This window comes from Gallinula chloropus (assembly GCF_964237585.1).
Source record: "Gallinula chloropus genome assembly, chromosome: 18".
In the NCBI taxonomy this organism is placed as follows: Eukaryota; Metazoa; Chordata; class Aves; order Gruiformes; family Rallidae; genus Gallinula; species Gallinula chloropus.
Window position 1 is genome coordinate 6,858,521 of NC_140103.1, and position 11,814 is coordinate 6,870,334.

At 53.9% G+C, this 11,814-nt stretch overlaps 1 protein-coding gene across 1 annotated transcript; it reads right to left on the minus strand.

Moving 5' to 3' along the window:
- Window positions 1-9,207: 9,207 nt before the first annotated feature.
- Window positions 9,208-11,570, minus strand: NAIF1 (nuclear apoptosis inducing factor 1). The gene is made up of 2 exons (XM_084272700.1): window positions 10,830-11,570; window positions 9,208-10,179 (listed from the first exon to the last, which is right to left on the minus strand). Exons 1-2 carry the CDS (start codon window positions 11,332-11,334, stop codon window positions 9,716-9,718), a joined length of 969 nt encoding a protein of 322 aa, XP_084128826.1. The 5' UTR covers window positions 11,335-11,570; the 3' UTR covers window positions 9,208-9,715.
- Window positions 11,571-11,814: the final 244 nt, after the last annotated feature.

Sequence of the window (11,814 nt, forward strand, 5' to 3'; positions counted from 1 at the left end):
GGGCAAATTCAGTGTGGAAAGCCCAGGGATTCCAAACGAGATCAGGGAGGAGCGGATCAAAACACACACAGACACAGAGGAACGGCACTTGCTCCAGAAGCACGATCAGGGAATAGGCTCCCGTTCAGTTACAATGACGGCCCAGCTTCAAACGCACGATTCTCTTCTCTTTGGTGGTCGGATCTGGCTGTGGGATCATTGCCACGGCAGGCTTCAGGTGAGGAGGAAGAGGTCAGATTAAATCTCTGCAACATCTCCGAGGGAAAAGGGATGGAGAGAAGTTGGTCCCAGCTCCAGACCAGCAGGAGCTGTCCCAGTTAGAGGCTGCAGTGCTCTGTCGTCAGCACAACCCCTTCAGAAAGCATCTCTTGTGGGAATTCATCTCGAGTGCTCCAAGAAGCCCTAAGTCTGTAGGCAGCACATTCAAAGGGCTTCCAGTTTCTATCTCCTCCTCTTGTGCAACTCCTTGATGCAGGTCTTCGGGTCAGCCTTTGGGAGGGAAATGAGTAAATTAGTCTCAGCTAGTCCGGGGCTCCTCCTCCTCCTCTAAAACCAGTTTGGATGGGTAATATTCAGTCCAGACTCATACCAGTCTTAGGAGGTATGGCCCCAATTACCCTGGCCCCAACATCCTCTTTCCCCTTTTTGCCTAGAGCGAGCTTCAGTGTTGTCATCCCTCTCGTAATTTCTGTTTTGCAAAGCAGCTAATAAAAATCTGCTCTATTTTCACCCGTCATCTTTAGAAGCAGTTCACAGACCGAGCTCAGCCTAAAGCAAAAGCCATCTGAAGAAATGCCTAAATCTGTTTCTTTTCTGTTTTTCCAAGCAGCCCTAAGTGTTAGCACCTGTATCTTGTAAACGGAGAAAGCAGCACAGAGGGGGGAAAAAAAAAAAAAAGAGAAAAGAAGCAGTCTGCTCCAGATTACACGGCGTAACAACCGAATCAGGTCATCTGGCTGTCCAATAGCCAGGCCCACCGAGTATGCTGCCTTCCCCCGGCCCCCAGTCCACAGCAAGCCGTGCCTCGCACTGTTCAGTTTTGGGGCTGGAGATGGTCCCTTCCTTACATATTTATGCAACACCTAAGCCAGGGAGGCAAGAGCTGATTAGCATCTAAAAGGGACGAGGTTATGAACACCGGGCAGTAAACAACCCTCCCCGATATTAAGAATTAATGACTGCAAACCAAGGCAGGCTGAGCGGCTGCTGGCTGGGCGGCGGGGCGGTTAGAGCCCCTCTCCCGCTCGGGCAGCGGTGGGTGAATTCAGCCAGCTCTGAGCGCTGTGCCAGGGCCTGGGCACCTCCGCAGAGGCACCGCTCTCCTACAGCCACCTCTGAGCAGAGAGAAGGGACAGACTACTGCCCGCTCCACAGCACCGGCCCCATCCCTAAGCCATACACGTCCCCTCTGCCCCTGCACCGAGCTGCAGTGAGGTCTCAGCCTGCCTTCCAGCCCCCCGGCCGTGTCCCAGGATGCGGACAAGTCTCGGCGCACCTCTGGGCCCCTTGGACCACACATCGGGCTGCGGTGAGCTTGCAGCCTGTCCTCTGACACCCCCAGACATGGGCTAAGCTGCAGTCAGGTCTCAGCTCGCTTTCTGAGCCGCGTACTGAATGGTGGCCAGGTCTCAGCCTGCCTCCCAGCCCTGCGAGTCACAGACTGAACTGCAGCCAGGTCTCAGCTGCCCCAGGAGCCACTCACCGGGCCGTGGCTGGGCTGCAGCCCGCCTCTGGCCCCATAAACCACGCACCGAGCTGCAGCCCGGTCTCAGCCCCCCTCCCAGTCCATGCACTGAGCTGCAGCCAGGTCTCAGCGCCCCCCCCTCTCAGCCCCAAAATAACAAGTCGACCTGCGAGAGGTCTCAGTCCGCTTTCCGACCCTCTCCACCAACCTGCGGCCCGGTCCCGGCCCGGTCCCAGCCCGGCCCTGCTCGCACCTCCTGCTCTCTCCTCGCACGGCCGCCACAGCCACCGCTGCTCCTTGCCACAGCCGCCTCTGCTAGCGCTACGCCAACTGCGGCCGCTACGCCAGCACCGCAGGCAGCCACGAGGCAGAACAACACCACTACAGCGCTTCGTGAATACCAACCCGACACTACGTAACCCCCCACCACCCTCCTGTCCGGAGAGGGGGGGAAGGGAGCGCGGCAGCCGTGCCTCCCAATTGGGCAAGCGGTAAGAAGGCGGGTCGAGCACAGGAAGGTCTTGATTGGTTACTCCTGCGGTGGGCGGGGAAAGAAGCGTGGGGATTGGAGGCGGAGGCTGTCTGGTTGGGTAAGGCCCGCCCCCCTGGCGGAGCGGGTGGGCGGGAAGTTGGGGGCGCTACGGTGGTCCCCGTGTCGCCTCAGCGGGGAGGGTGGCGGGAGCGCGGGTTTGGGGGACCTGGTCTGGTGTGTGGCTGCCGGGCGAGGGGACGCTCCGGGCCTCACCGCGCCCTTCCCCTGGGATGTCCCATAGCCCCTCCGTAGGCCGAGCAGCCCGCGCTGGCGCTGGAGTGGGCTGGCTGACGGGGTGGCAGGCCTGTGCCCCCGGACCCCGCAGATGAGGTGTCCGCCTGGGCTGAGGCGATGAGAGAAGCGGCTGGGACAGACGCGGCCTCTTCAGCGCTGTCCCTTGCCAACCAGCACCCCTCGCCCTGCCCTTGTCCCTCGCCTTCCCAGCCCAAGCAGGGACATGCAGTGGCTGTGCCCCACGCGCTGCTGGCATGCTGCTCTTGGGGCCAGACAACCGCAGCGGTGTGGCCACCCCATCCTCATCACCTCCGGGTACCACACAGCGGGCCATGGGTCAGGCTGACCAGCAGCCTGTCCTGCAGCAGGAGGGAGGCCCTGGCACCTCACAGCCCCGCGGGCAGCACGGGGCAGGGCCCGTGGCAGCAGTCTCACCCTCTGTGTGTGTGAGATGTGGCAACCAGTTAAACACATCTCTCCATCAAAATGGCTCCCTCCTGTCATTATGTGCCGCTGCCGTGCCCTGTGCTGTGGCTGGGATCCCTGGTTAGGCAGGATTCCATCGTTTAAGGGCAAGCAGAACAAAATGTCTCTCCTTGTCCTGAAGTCTGCAATCATCAACGTGATTTGCCTATTTTTTAAAGCGAGGGATGTGCCTAAGAGTTTTGCAGAGAAGTCAAGGCTCATCTCAGAGGGACTTTTCCCAAGGCTGATTTGCATGTCTGGCAAAGCTTGGATGAAAGCCTGGGAGTCCTTGCTCCCTTTGCCAGGCTTTGATGCCCAGACTTCTTGCCTTTAATCTTTGCCATCTATACAGACAATATCAGAGCCATCAAATGATTCTCCCACAACGTGAGTCTTTAAAAACAAAATAATCTGCTAGTAAAAGTACATGGCAACGTACTTGGATAAAAGTTAAAAGGTGGATTGAGCCAAACGTGTTCTGTGATTCCTGCTTACCAGGTTAAGCAGATTCACAGGCTTTGGGCTGGGAAAGCATTTCATATTGGTACAGGGAAACTGCTGCAGGAGATCTCAGTCTTCCCACAAAGCAGGGTTTGTGGAGGCTGCTCTTAAAGGTAGAGCTTGAGTCGTTCCATCAACGGCTGTTTGGTGTTTTCAAGGCCCCGAGACGTTGCTAGAGGTGGGCTGGGGTTTTTCTGCTTTCTGATTCTCAGTTTATGGGGAAAGAGCTCGGCCTGGTAAATATTTAATATTTGCCAAGGTGAGGTGCTTGAGTGCTGGAAGCATGTGAAGAATCCAGCCTAGTCCCTCGCACTTCTCCTTCCCTTTGCGTGCCGCTGACAGACGTGTCGATCTTTCACTTCCATCACTAGGTAAAGGACAAATGATCTCTCTGTTTATGGTGTGGGAGGAGGCTGTGTGTTATCTGGTGTGATTCACTCTGATAAATAACCTCCTCAGAGGACTTAGCTTTTTATAGCAACAGCCTCAAACGCCAAGGTTTACAGAGATTTTAATCCTTGCCTTTCTCACGCATATTTACTCTGCAGTTTTATCAGAAGCATCTCTTGAAAGCCTCAGTGTTTTTATAATTAATTGAATAATGTGACTGATGTTAAAAATAAACAGATTTGGAAAAATGCCCAGTGAGCTGCTGAGCAGTGTGTAATATAGCAACCGTAGCCGAATTCTCAGGGGTACGTATATTTTCCTAACAAACGCAGTCTCATGACTTAGAGATCGCATCTTTATTAGTTTGAAATTCACCCTGTTGATATTTTTTTTTTCTGTGTTTATACTGCATAATTATTTCTGGACAAATTCTCCATCGTTTAAAGGGACAATGCTACCCCCAACGCATGCCTTGCTGGGAGAGGTGCCAGCGTGGGTGAGCCAGCATGAGGGGCTGTGGCCCTCGGGTATCAAATGCTGTTGATTTCTGTATGACCACGGCCCTGCCGTGCTCACTTCACCTCTGCTCTGTGAACCTCAGCCACGTCCCTGCCCTGTGCTCTCCCTGACCTAAGCCTTTCTTGATGTCACTAGTGCTGCCATCAACCACTTCTTCAACTTTTGCTGGCTCAGGGCATCGTTTTATCAGTCTGGGATGATTTATGGGTTTGGGCTCTGCAGTTACGTCTGGGCCTCGCCTCTGCTGTCACTGGAGGTGTGTCTGGTGGCCAAGGACTGAGATCTCTCCGCTCTGATGGCATTGGGACTGTGAGTAAACAGGAACAGAGATGGGTTTTCCTGCCTCCTCCTCCCTGCTTAGACAACTGAGATAAAGCAGCAAGGGAGAACCAAGGCAAAGGAAATTCAAAAGGGAGAAAACTCAGTGAGGTGAAGTGAGGTGGGTTCTGTAATGAGTTTGGTGAGCCAGCAAATCCTATCTCTTCTCCCATGGGAGTCCCAGATACACGAGCAAATCATCAAGCCCCGTAAACTACATCATCAGTGTCTTCCTCTGGAAAACATCATCACACTAATCCATTTGTCCTAGCAGCCAAACGATTAAAGTTTGAAAACTAAATTATACCCATTGCTGCAATAATGTAAACGCAATACTGGCTCTGCTCTGTTACACCTGTAACCTCTGGTAGAGCAGCTTTAATGAGCTTTCAGCCTCATCAGCCAAAGAGAAAAGGTTATCACACGATGCGTTATGCTGTGAAGGTGTCCTTCCTGCTGCTGGTACCCAAGCCCCAGGGATGCACCTGGGTGGGCAGAGTTGGGCAGGGTAGCTCACAAAATGGGGCAAGGGGGGGGTGGTTAGGCTCCTGGGACAAGTCCCCGCAGCAGGGTGAGCCCCATTTGTAGTGTGCAGGCTGTTTTACCCCCATTACACTGGAGTGTCCTGTGAGTTACACCAAGCTTGTGTCTTCACAGCTTAAATTAATAACAGGCTGTGAGCTCTGCTTTGATCTGTGGGTGTTTTTCACCAGGTTCATATTTAACTGAACCCTTCACCATAAAGGCCAGGAAGCGTTTCACTTTCTGTGCCAGGCTGGGTTCCTGTTGGACATGCAAAGGATGCACCTGTGCCGTGGGTTTCTGCCCTGCCAGGAGGAGATCCTGTTATCCTGTAATCCACAGGGACAAAGGGAGCGCAGGAATCTGGAGCTGGTGGATTCCTTTCCCCAAACATGTGGCCAGACCTGAAAATCCAGCTGCCAGGCTTTTCTTTTTTGTTGTTGTTTACTGGTTTCCATGTCCTGGGAATGTGTGGTGAGGTGAGGCTCTCCCTTTGTCCTGTCCATGGGACAGGGAGCTGGTTTGCCCCTCCCCAGATCTGCAGATCGGAACCCACTTTGCCTTGAGGCTTGTTGTGTTGTTTATCCCCTGTCTGTATCCCAGGTGTCACCTCCAGTGCTGTCCTGGACAACCGGACAAGAGACTCGCTGGCTCTGGGCTCTCCCACTCGTTCCCTGCTTCTGGCTGCAGCCACCCAAACACCACCGTTACCCCAAACGCATCAGAGACAACTCTATGTATGTTTGTGCTCCCCACTGACATGGCAACCTCTAATTTGGGATCCTGGCAGTGGGAGGTAACAGAAACCATTCCTGCTGGGGCTGGGCTTCTGCCCTGGGTTAACCACGTTGCGGGGCTGGGACCTGAGGGCTCAGGAGCCCAGTTTGTGGACGGGTTTTGTTCCTCCAGGGATTTGTTCCTGCTCCCAAAAGGAAGCAGCCTGGAAGCTGTGCTGCTCATTCGTGTGAAGCTTCTTGCCAGATACTTTCAAGAAAGACAAAGAATCTTAAATGCTTCACTTTTCATACTTCCCAGGCCACGCTTGCGCTGACACTGCCTGCTGGGATATGGCATAACCCCTTGGGTGGCAGCAGGAACAACCCCAAACCCCAGGAGAACGCTTTGCCTGAGCAGGCGTGACACTTTAAAGCCTCCTGGAGGAGGCAAAGGGAATTTGGGGGAGTATGAGGGTGATGTCACTGTGTCCCTTGGTGGGGATCTGCTCCCAGACCTGTGCTGTAGCTATGGCAGCACGCTGTGCTCGTGGGACACTGACGCATTCATGTCTTCTAACAGTCTTACAGCCTGTCCCTCAGCTTTAATTACAGAATTTGCTGTGGGTTTTTTTCATTTTTGGGCCTCCCTGTTTGGTTCTGCAGCGAACTCACCCCAGAGAGAGCCAGGAGCTCCTGACATCTCCCTGCCCTCTGCCTGTGTCTGCAGGAAGCTCAGGGACCTGGTTTGCATCCCCGGTCATCTGGACTTTTCCAGGGCTACAGCATTCCTCATTTCTGAGCTCTGCTCATTGAATTTCTTCCTCTCCGGGCTCTCAGTCCTGAGAAAACTCATCAGTGAGAGGAGCAAGCAGGATCACAGAAGGCCTGGAAGGACAAGGCTCGTTTCTAGGATGGTCCTGCCTGGGCTGGACACTGGGCAGGACTTAGCTCCAGCCCCGTTGTGCAGTGCCATCTCCTGGAAAGCCGTGCCTCAGCCACACACACCACGACCACAGTTCTGTTCCTGGAGCAGCTAGCGGTGCTGTGGGCAGCTCGGCACCTGCCTTGAACTGCTGCAGTTATCTTCTGGCCCACTGTGAGTCCTCCACCTAACTCCTCTTCCTCCAGCAGGTACGAAGGACACTGCTCGCCCTCAGCTCTGAGGTGCCCTGTGGCTCTTTCCCACTCTGGATTCTGAACACAAACCTTGAGGTACAAAACAAACAGTGGAGGAGCACAAATTAACACCTACAGATATTACTCTTCAGCTTCTGTTCTGTTTGGGCACCAGTTCCCTGCTCAGCTGAACGCCTTGCACATACATTCAACCCTGCAAGGGCCCTGTTTACCTGTTTCTGACTTTAAGGGACACTTTTCTCTCTCCCTCCCCATGTTTGATGAGCTCACCATGAGCAACCAACCAAGCCCCTCATCACACCCAGCTCACCCTGTATTTAAAACATAGCTACATCTTTTTAATGAGACAAAAATGTATATGCAGAACTCACACCTGAATGCTGCTGGCTTGACTAAGCTCTCTATTTATCCCGAAAAGACAAGAAAAATGGGTGGTTCTAAGGGCAACACCTTTACTCCTCAGAAACAGTACCACAGTTGAAGTGCTTAGTCACTGTCAAAGCACCGGCTGCATTTTAAAGCCAAAGGCCAGTTACCCCATCCCTCCTTTCAGGCTATTGTGGCATCTTCTGAGCTGTCAGGAGATAAGTATGCTTTGGTCATCTGTCCTACACAATGAAGTAACTGGCACTCCAAGGGGAGGCTGTAAAAGCTGTTATTTGAAAAAAAGAAAGACCATAATTACATAAATACAAAGCCACAAAGTTCACCAACAAGAGAAAAAGCTCCCGAGGCACGTGGCTGCTCACACCTTGCTCCAGCCCTTCCTCAGCCAGGATTCCGTGCTGCAGACGTGGTGTTGTGAACTCATTTCTGCCCCGGAGCAGAGTGATGAACTGAAACAGCCTGGTTACTAAAAACGTATTTTTTAATTAAAATTCGTATTTGTAAAGGAGAGATCATTACACAAATGAGGTAAACCGACACGTATGACAGAGTTTTTACTTTAAAAATAAACTGCAATTGAGCAATTGATTCGATTCCACGAAGTCTGAGAGGAAGAGTCAGGCGAGTGTTGCTCATGTGGTGAGATGCTGGACGTGGTGGGAGATGCAGCTGATGATGCCCTGACTCAACTGCGATGTCAGGACCTTTCCAGGGCCCAAACCCTTCTCACTGCACTGTCCTTTTCTACCCCGTCAAGACTTACAGATGAGAGGAGATGAGTAAAGGCCAGAGATGAGTATTGGTAACCCCTTCACCTCCTGCTCTAACCGGGATGCTCTAACCACCTCCAGCATCTCCCCATAAAAGGCCATGTAAAGTTTTAATCTGATTGTGCAAATTTACTCCCTCATCAGCTGTTGCTCACCACAACATGACCCTAAAGGAGACTTAACAGCCAGAAATACCAGCTCTGAAAAAGTTCCACATCAAAACAGTACCTGGCAGGCAACAAGCCCCTTAAACGTGACACGCTTTGCAAGGTATGGGGAGAAGGAGTTACCCTTCCTTCTTTGTCTCTGAAGTTTGCTTCCATGCTTGTACAAGTGCAGCTTTGAATCTAGAAGTCCATGAAGTTACTGCAGGTCTCTGAGAATCAGGTCACATGAAATTCAGCTCTCTCACTGAAGACGAAGCCCCATAACCCGAACATCTCAGAGAACAGAGAAGTGGCCACAAACATTGTTTTACCCTGTATAACCGGTGAACCTCTGACCTGTTTCTCTCAGAACGCCACCTGGAGCCAGCTAGCAGGCGAACACAGAACGGCTCCAGCCACTTCCAGCACCTACATAACACCACTGCCACAAGCAGAACCAAGTAATGCTCCAAAATTCACGGCAGATCAGTAGCTGACAAACTCCTAACCGTTGGGAATGACAGCGTGGCTGAAGCTCTGTAGTCCAGGTCCCCTTTGGTGGATGAAGGTATTACAGAGGTGACAGACTATGCAGATGAGCAGAGATGAAGTTTCACCTGATACACCCACCTGAGCGAAACTCATCCAGGCCCTTGTGCATTAACCACGCTGAGACAGGGAACACATTGCTTCCCATACGTATCCTAGGACAGTATCTGGTAACTGAGGCATCAAAGTTTCATCACTTCTGCCAAGTTTACAGTGAAATTCCACCACAGATAGAGCACGAGGCCAACACACTATTTCAATCCCATTCATAGCATCCTCAGGGGATGTGGGTGGGATTTAAACCGTATGGCGGTGCCGGTCTGCACCGGCTGGATGTGATGCTCCCAAAAGCAGTTCTGTACTTCTCAGTGCAGGGAGAAGGTCGTACCACACCCAGTACCACAACGCTTTCACCAGGAGCCAGAAATGCATCCAGGGTTTCTGGTAACCCATACCTTGGCAGCTGTGATAGCACAAGACGACACCCTGCGTTAGAAGTCAGTTAAAGGCTACAGATCTTAGGAGAGGGATGGAGAGAGGTGTCAGACTTTAGTCGGGGTTTTTTTTTCCAAACAGAAATAAAAAAATAGCTGGTTTGGGTTTGGTTTTTTTTAATAAAACTATTGTTTGAGGAACTAAAGCAACCAATGTTAAGTTCCTCCTTTATTACACATTCTGCTACAGCTCTGTAGAGTCTGAAAAGGCAGATTAGCATACGATTAGCAGAGAAAGAAAGCTGTTTAGGCTCAGCAGGGCTCCAAGGTGAGCCGTTTCACACTGAGCAGAGCTAGCACCCCTCGCTCCGTGTCGGGCAGGTTTTTTTTTCCAAGACAGACATCTTTCTTTCACTGGATCATGCCATCTTGCTGCCCTGTCTGGCTGGGGTCAGTGGTAACCGATGGAGTGGGTGTATTGCTCTGCAAAAATCGACGGAAGTCCTTAATCATGGGGCGGAGGACCTGGATGAGGGCGCTCAGTGCCGCCTGTGTTCCTTCCATGGCCTGTGCCTGTCGCTCCTGGGCGCATGCCTGCACCTCCTGAGAGCGACGGATCATCTGAAGCAAGTCATTCTGCTGCTCCAGGTGCTGGGCAATCTCCTTCACGTGCAAGTTGGTCACTCGCTGCTCCTGCAAGAGCTTGGCTGAGTTCAGAGCAATGCGGCTCTTCAGCTCCTGGGGCTTCGCAGACACTTCGTGCTGATGTGCCATCATCTCCAAGGGTGCTTCAGCCGTGACTGTGGCGGGGGCTTCCGTTGTGCAGTACTCCACAACTCCATCCTCCAGACTATGGTAGGTTGTCTCTGCAGGAACTGAGAACAAAGGATAGAAAGTGGGTAAGAAGTAGCTGCGATAGGGGGACTTTTATCTACAGGGCTATTCAGGGAGTATCACAGGAATACTGCCTGCGCAGTGAGATAACATACAATGCACAGCAATGCACAAAATGACCTATTTAAGTCTACCCCACCCTCATTTGAGCTTCCGTCTAGGCTGTTCAGTCCAAAGAAACAGGGCATGCCTTCTACATCTAAGGCAAAATCATTTCCCAACCTCCAGTTCAGAACAATCTCTCCAAGCGGCATCAACCAGCTGATGTAAGGGCAAAGACAAGACCCTGGAAGGCGCCTGTCAGAAGGACAGTCGCTCTTTGGGGCAGCCTTGGAGGTGGAACTGAACAATCTGCAAAGGTGCAAAGAATACCCACTTCCCTTGTTCTGAAGGCCAAGCCCAGCTATCAAAGCCGACCTCCAGTACGTGCGTATCTTGCAGCCACTCCCCTAGAGCACAAGGACATACTGGGAACGGCATTTTCATTAGAGAGACGCCGGGATTTCTTTTCACTGGGGCTTTTTCCCTGCATGGGGCTCAGGGTCTTGTCTCGGGTGGGTGTGGGGGGGCCCCCACCCTGCACGCCCTTCCAAATTCAGCACAGAGCCTCTTCAGCAGGCGCAGCACTCACTCTGGGTCAGGGTGACCGTGGTGGCCGAGGCGGTGATGGGTATCTCGGTCCCGTCACCCGCGCTGCAGTCCCCGCTCGGCAAACTGATGATGGTGGCTTCTCCCAGCAGGTTGCAGATGCGCTGCTGCATGGGGGTGAGGATAACCGGGGCGGTGGCGGTGCCCGTTGGGTCTTCGCTCTCTGGCCCGTTGCCGTTGCCGTTCTGGTTCTCGCCTCCCCCTTCCATGGCGGCCCGGACTTGGGCCACTTTACGTCGCACCTCGGTCTTGAGGTCGGACCACTTCTTCTTGACCTCGGGCAGCTCGCGGTGGCAGGTGGCGACGGCGTTGACGCGGTGCAGGATGTCGTGCCAGGCGGCGGCCTTGGCGGCCAGGGGCACGCCCGCGTTGAAGTGGTTGATGAGGAGGTGCTTGCCTCGCTCCAGCTCCTCCACGATGATCTCCACTTCCCGCTCCGAGAAGTTCATCTTCCGCTTCTTGGCCGGGGGGGCCGGGGGCGACGCCATGGCCACGGGCAGCAGGGAGGTGGGGGCACTGGGGGGCACCTGATGGCACGGGAGGGGTGGGGGGTGGGAGGTGGGGGGGCCTGGCCGGGCCCAGGGGGCCGTGGGAGAGGTTGGTCAGGGCCGAGAGGCGGCAGTCCCCCCCCCCCCCTCACCCCCCCGCCCAGGCCCGCTCACCCCCGGGGCCGGGGACAACGGGGGGGCCCCGAGGCCCCTAAGGGCCCGGAGGTGTCCGTCCCCCTCCGCTCCCCCCTTGGCACCACCAACGATACGCAAATTGCGTACCGCAGCCACCCAGCAAACCCCGCTCAACGGCCTCCACTCTGCGACACTGGCGTAATGGCTTCCAGAATCAGCCCCCTTTCCTGCCTCATCTGATTGGGCGGATAACCTGCCTGTCAGGCGGAGGGCCCGCCTCCCGCCGGTAGCGCCGCGCTGTCATTGGCCAGGCGCGCCGCCCATCGGTGGGCTACGAGACGCTCC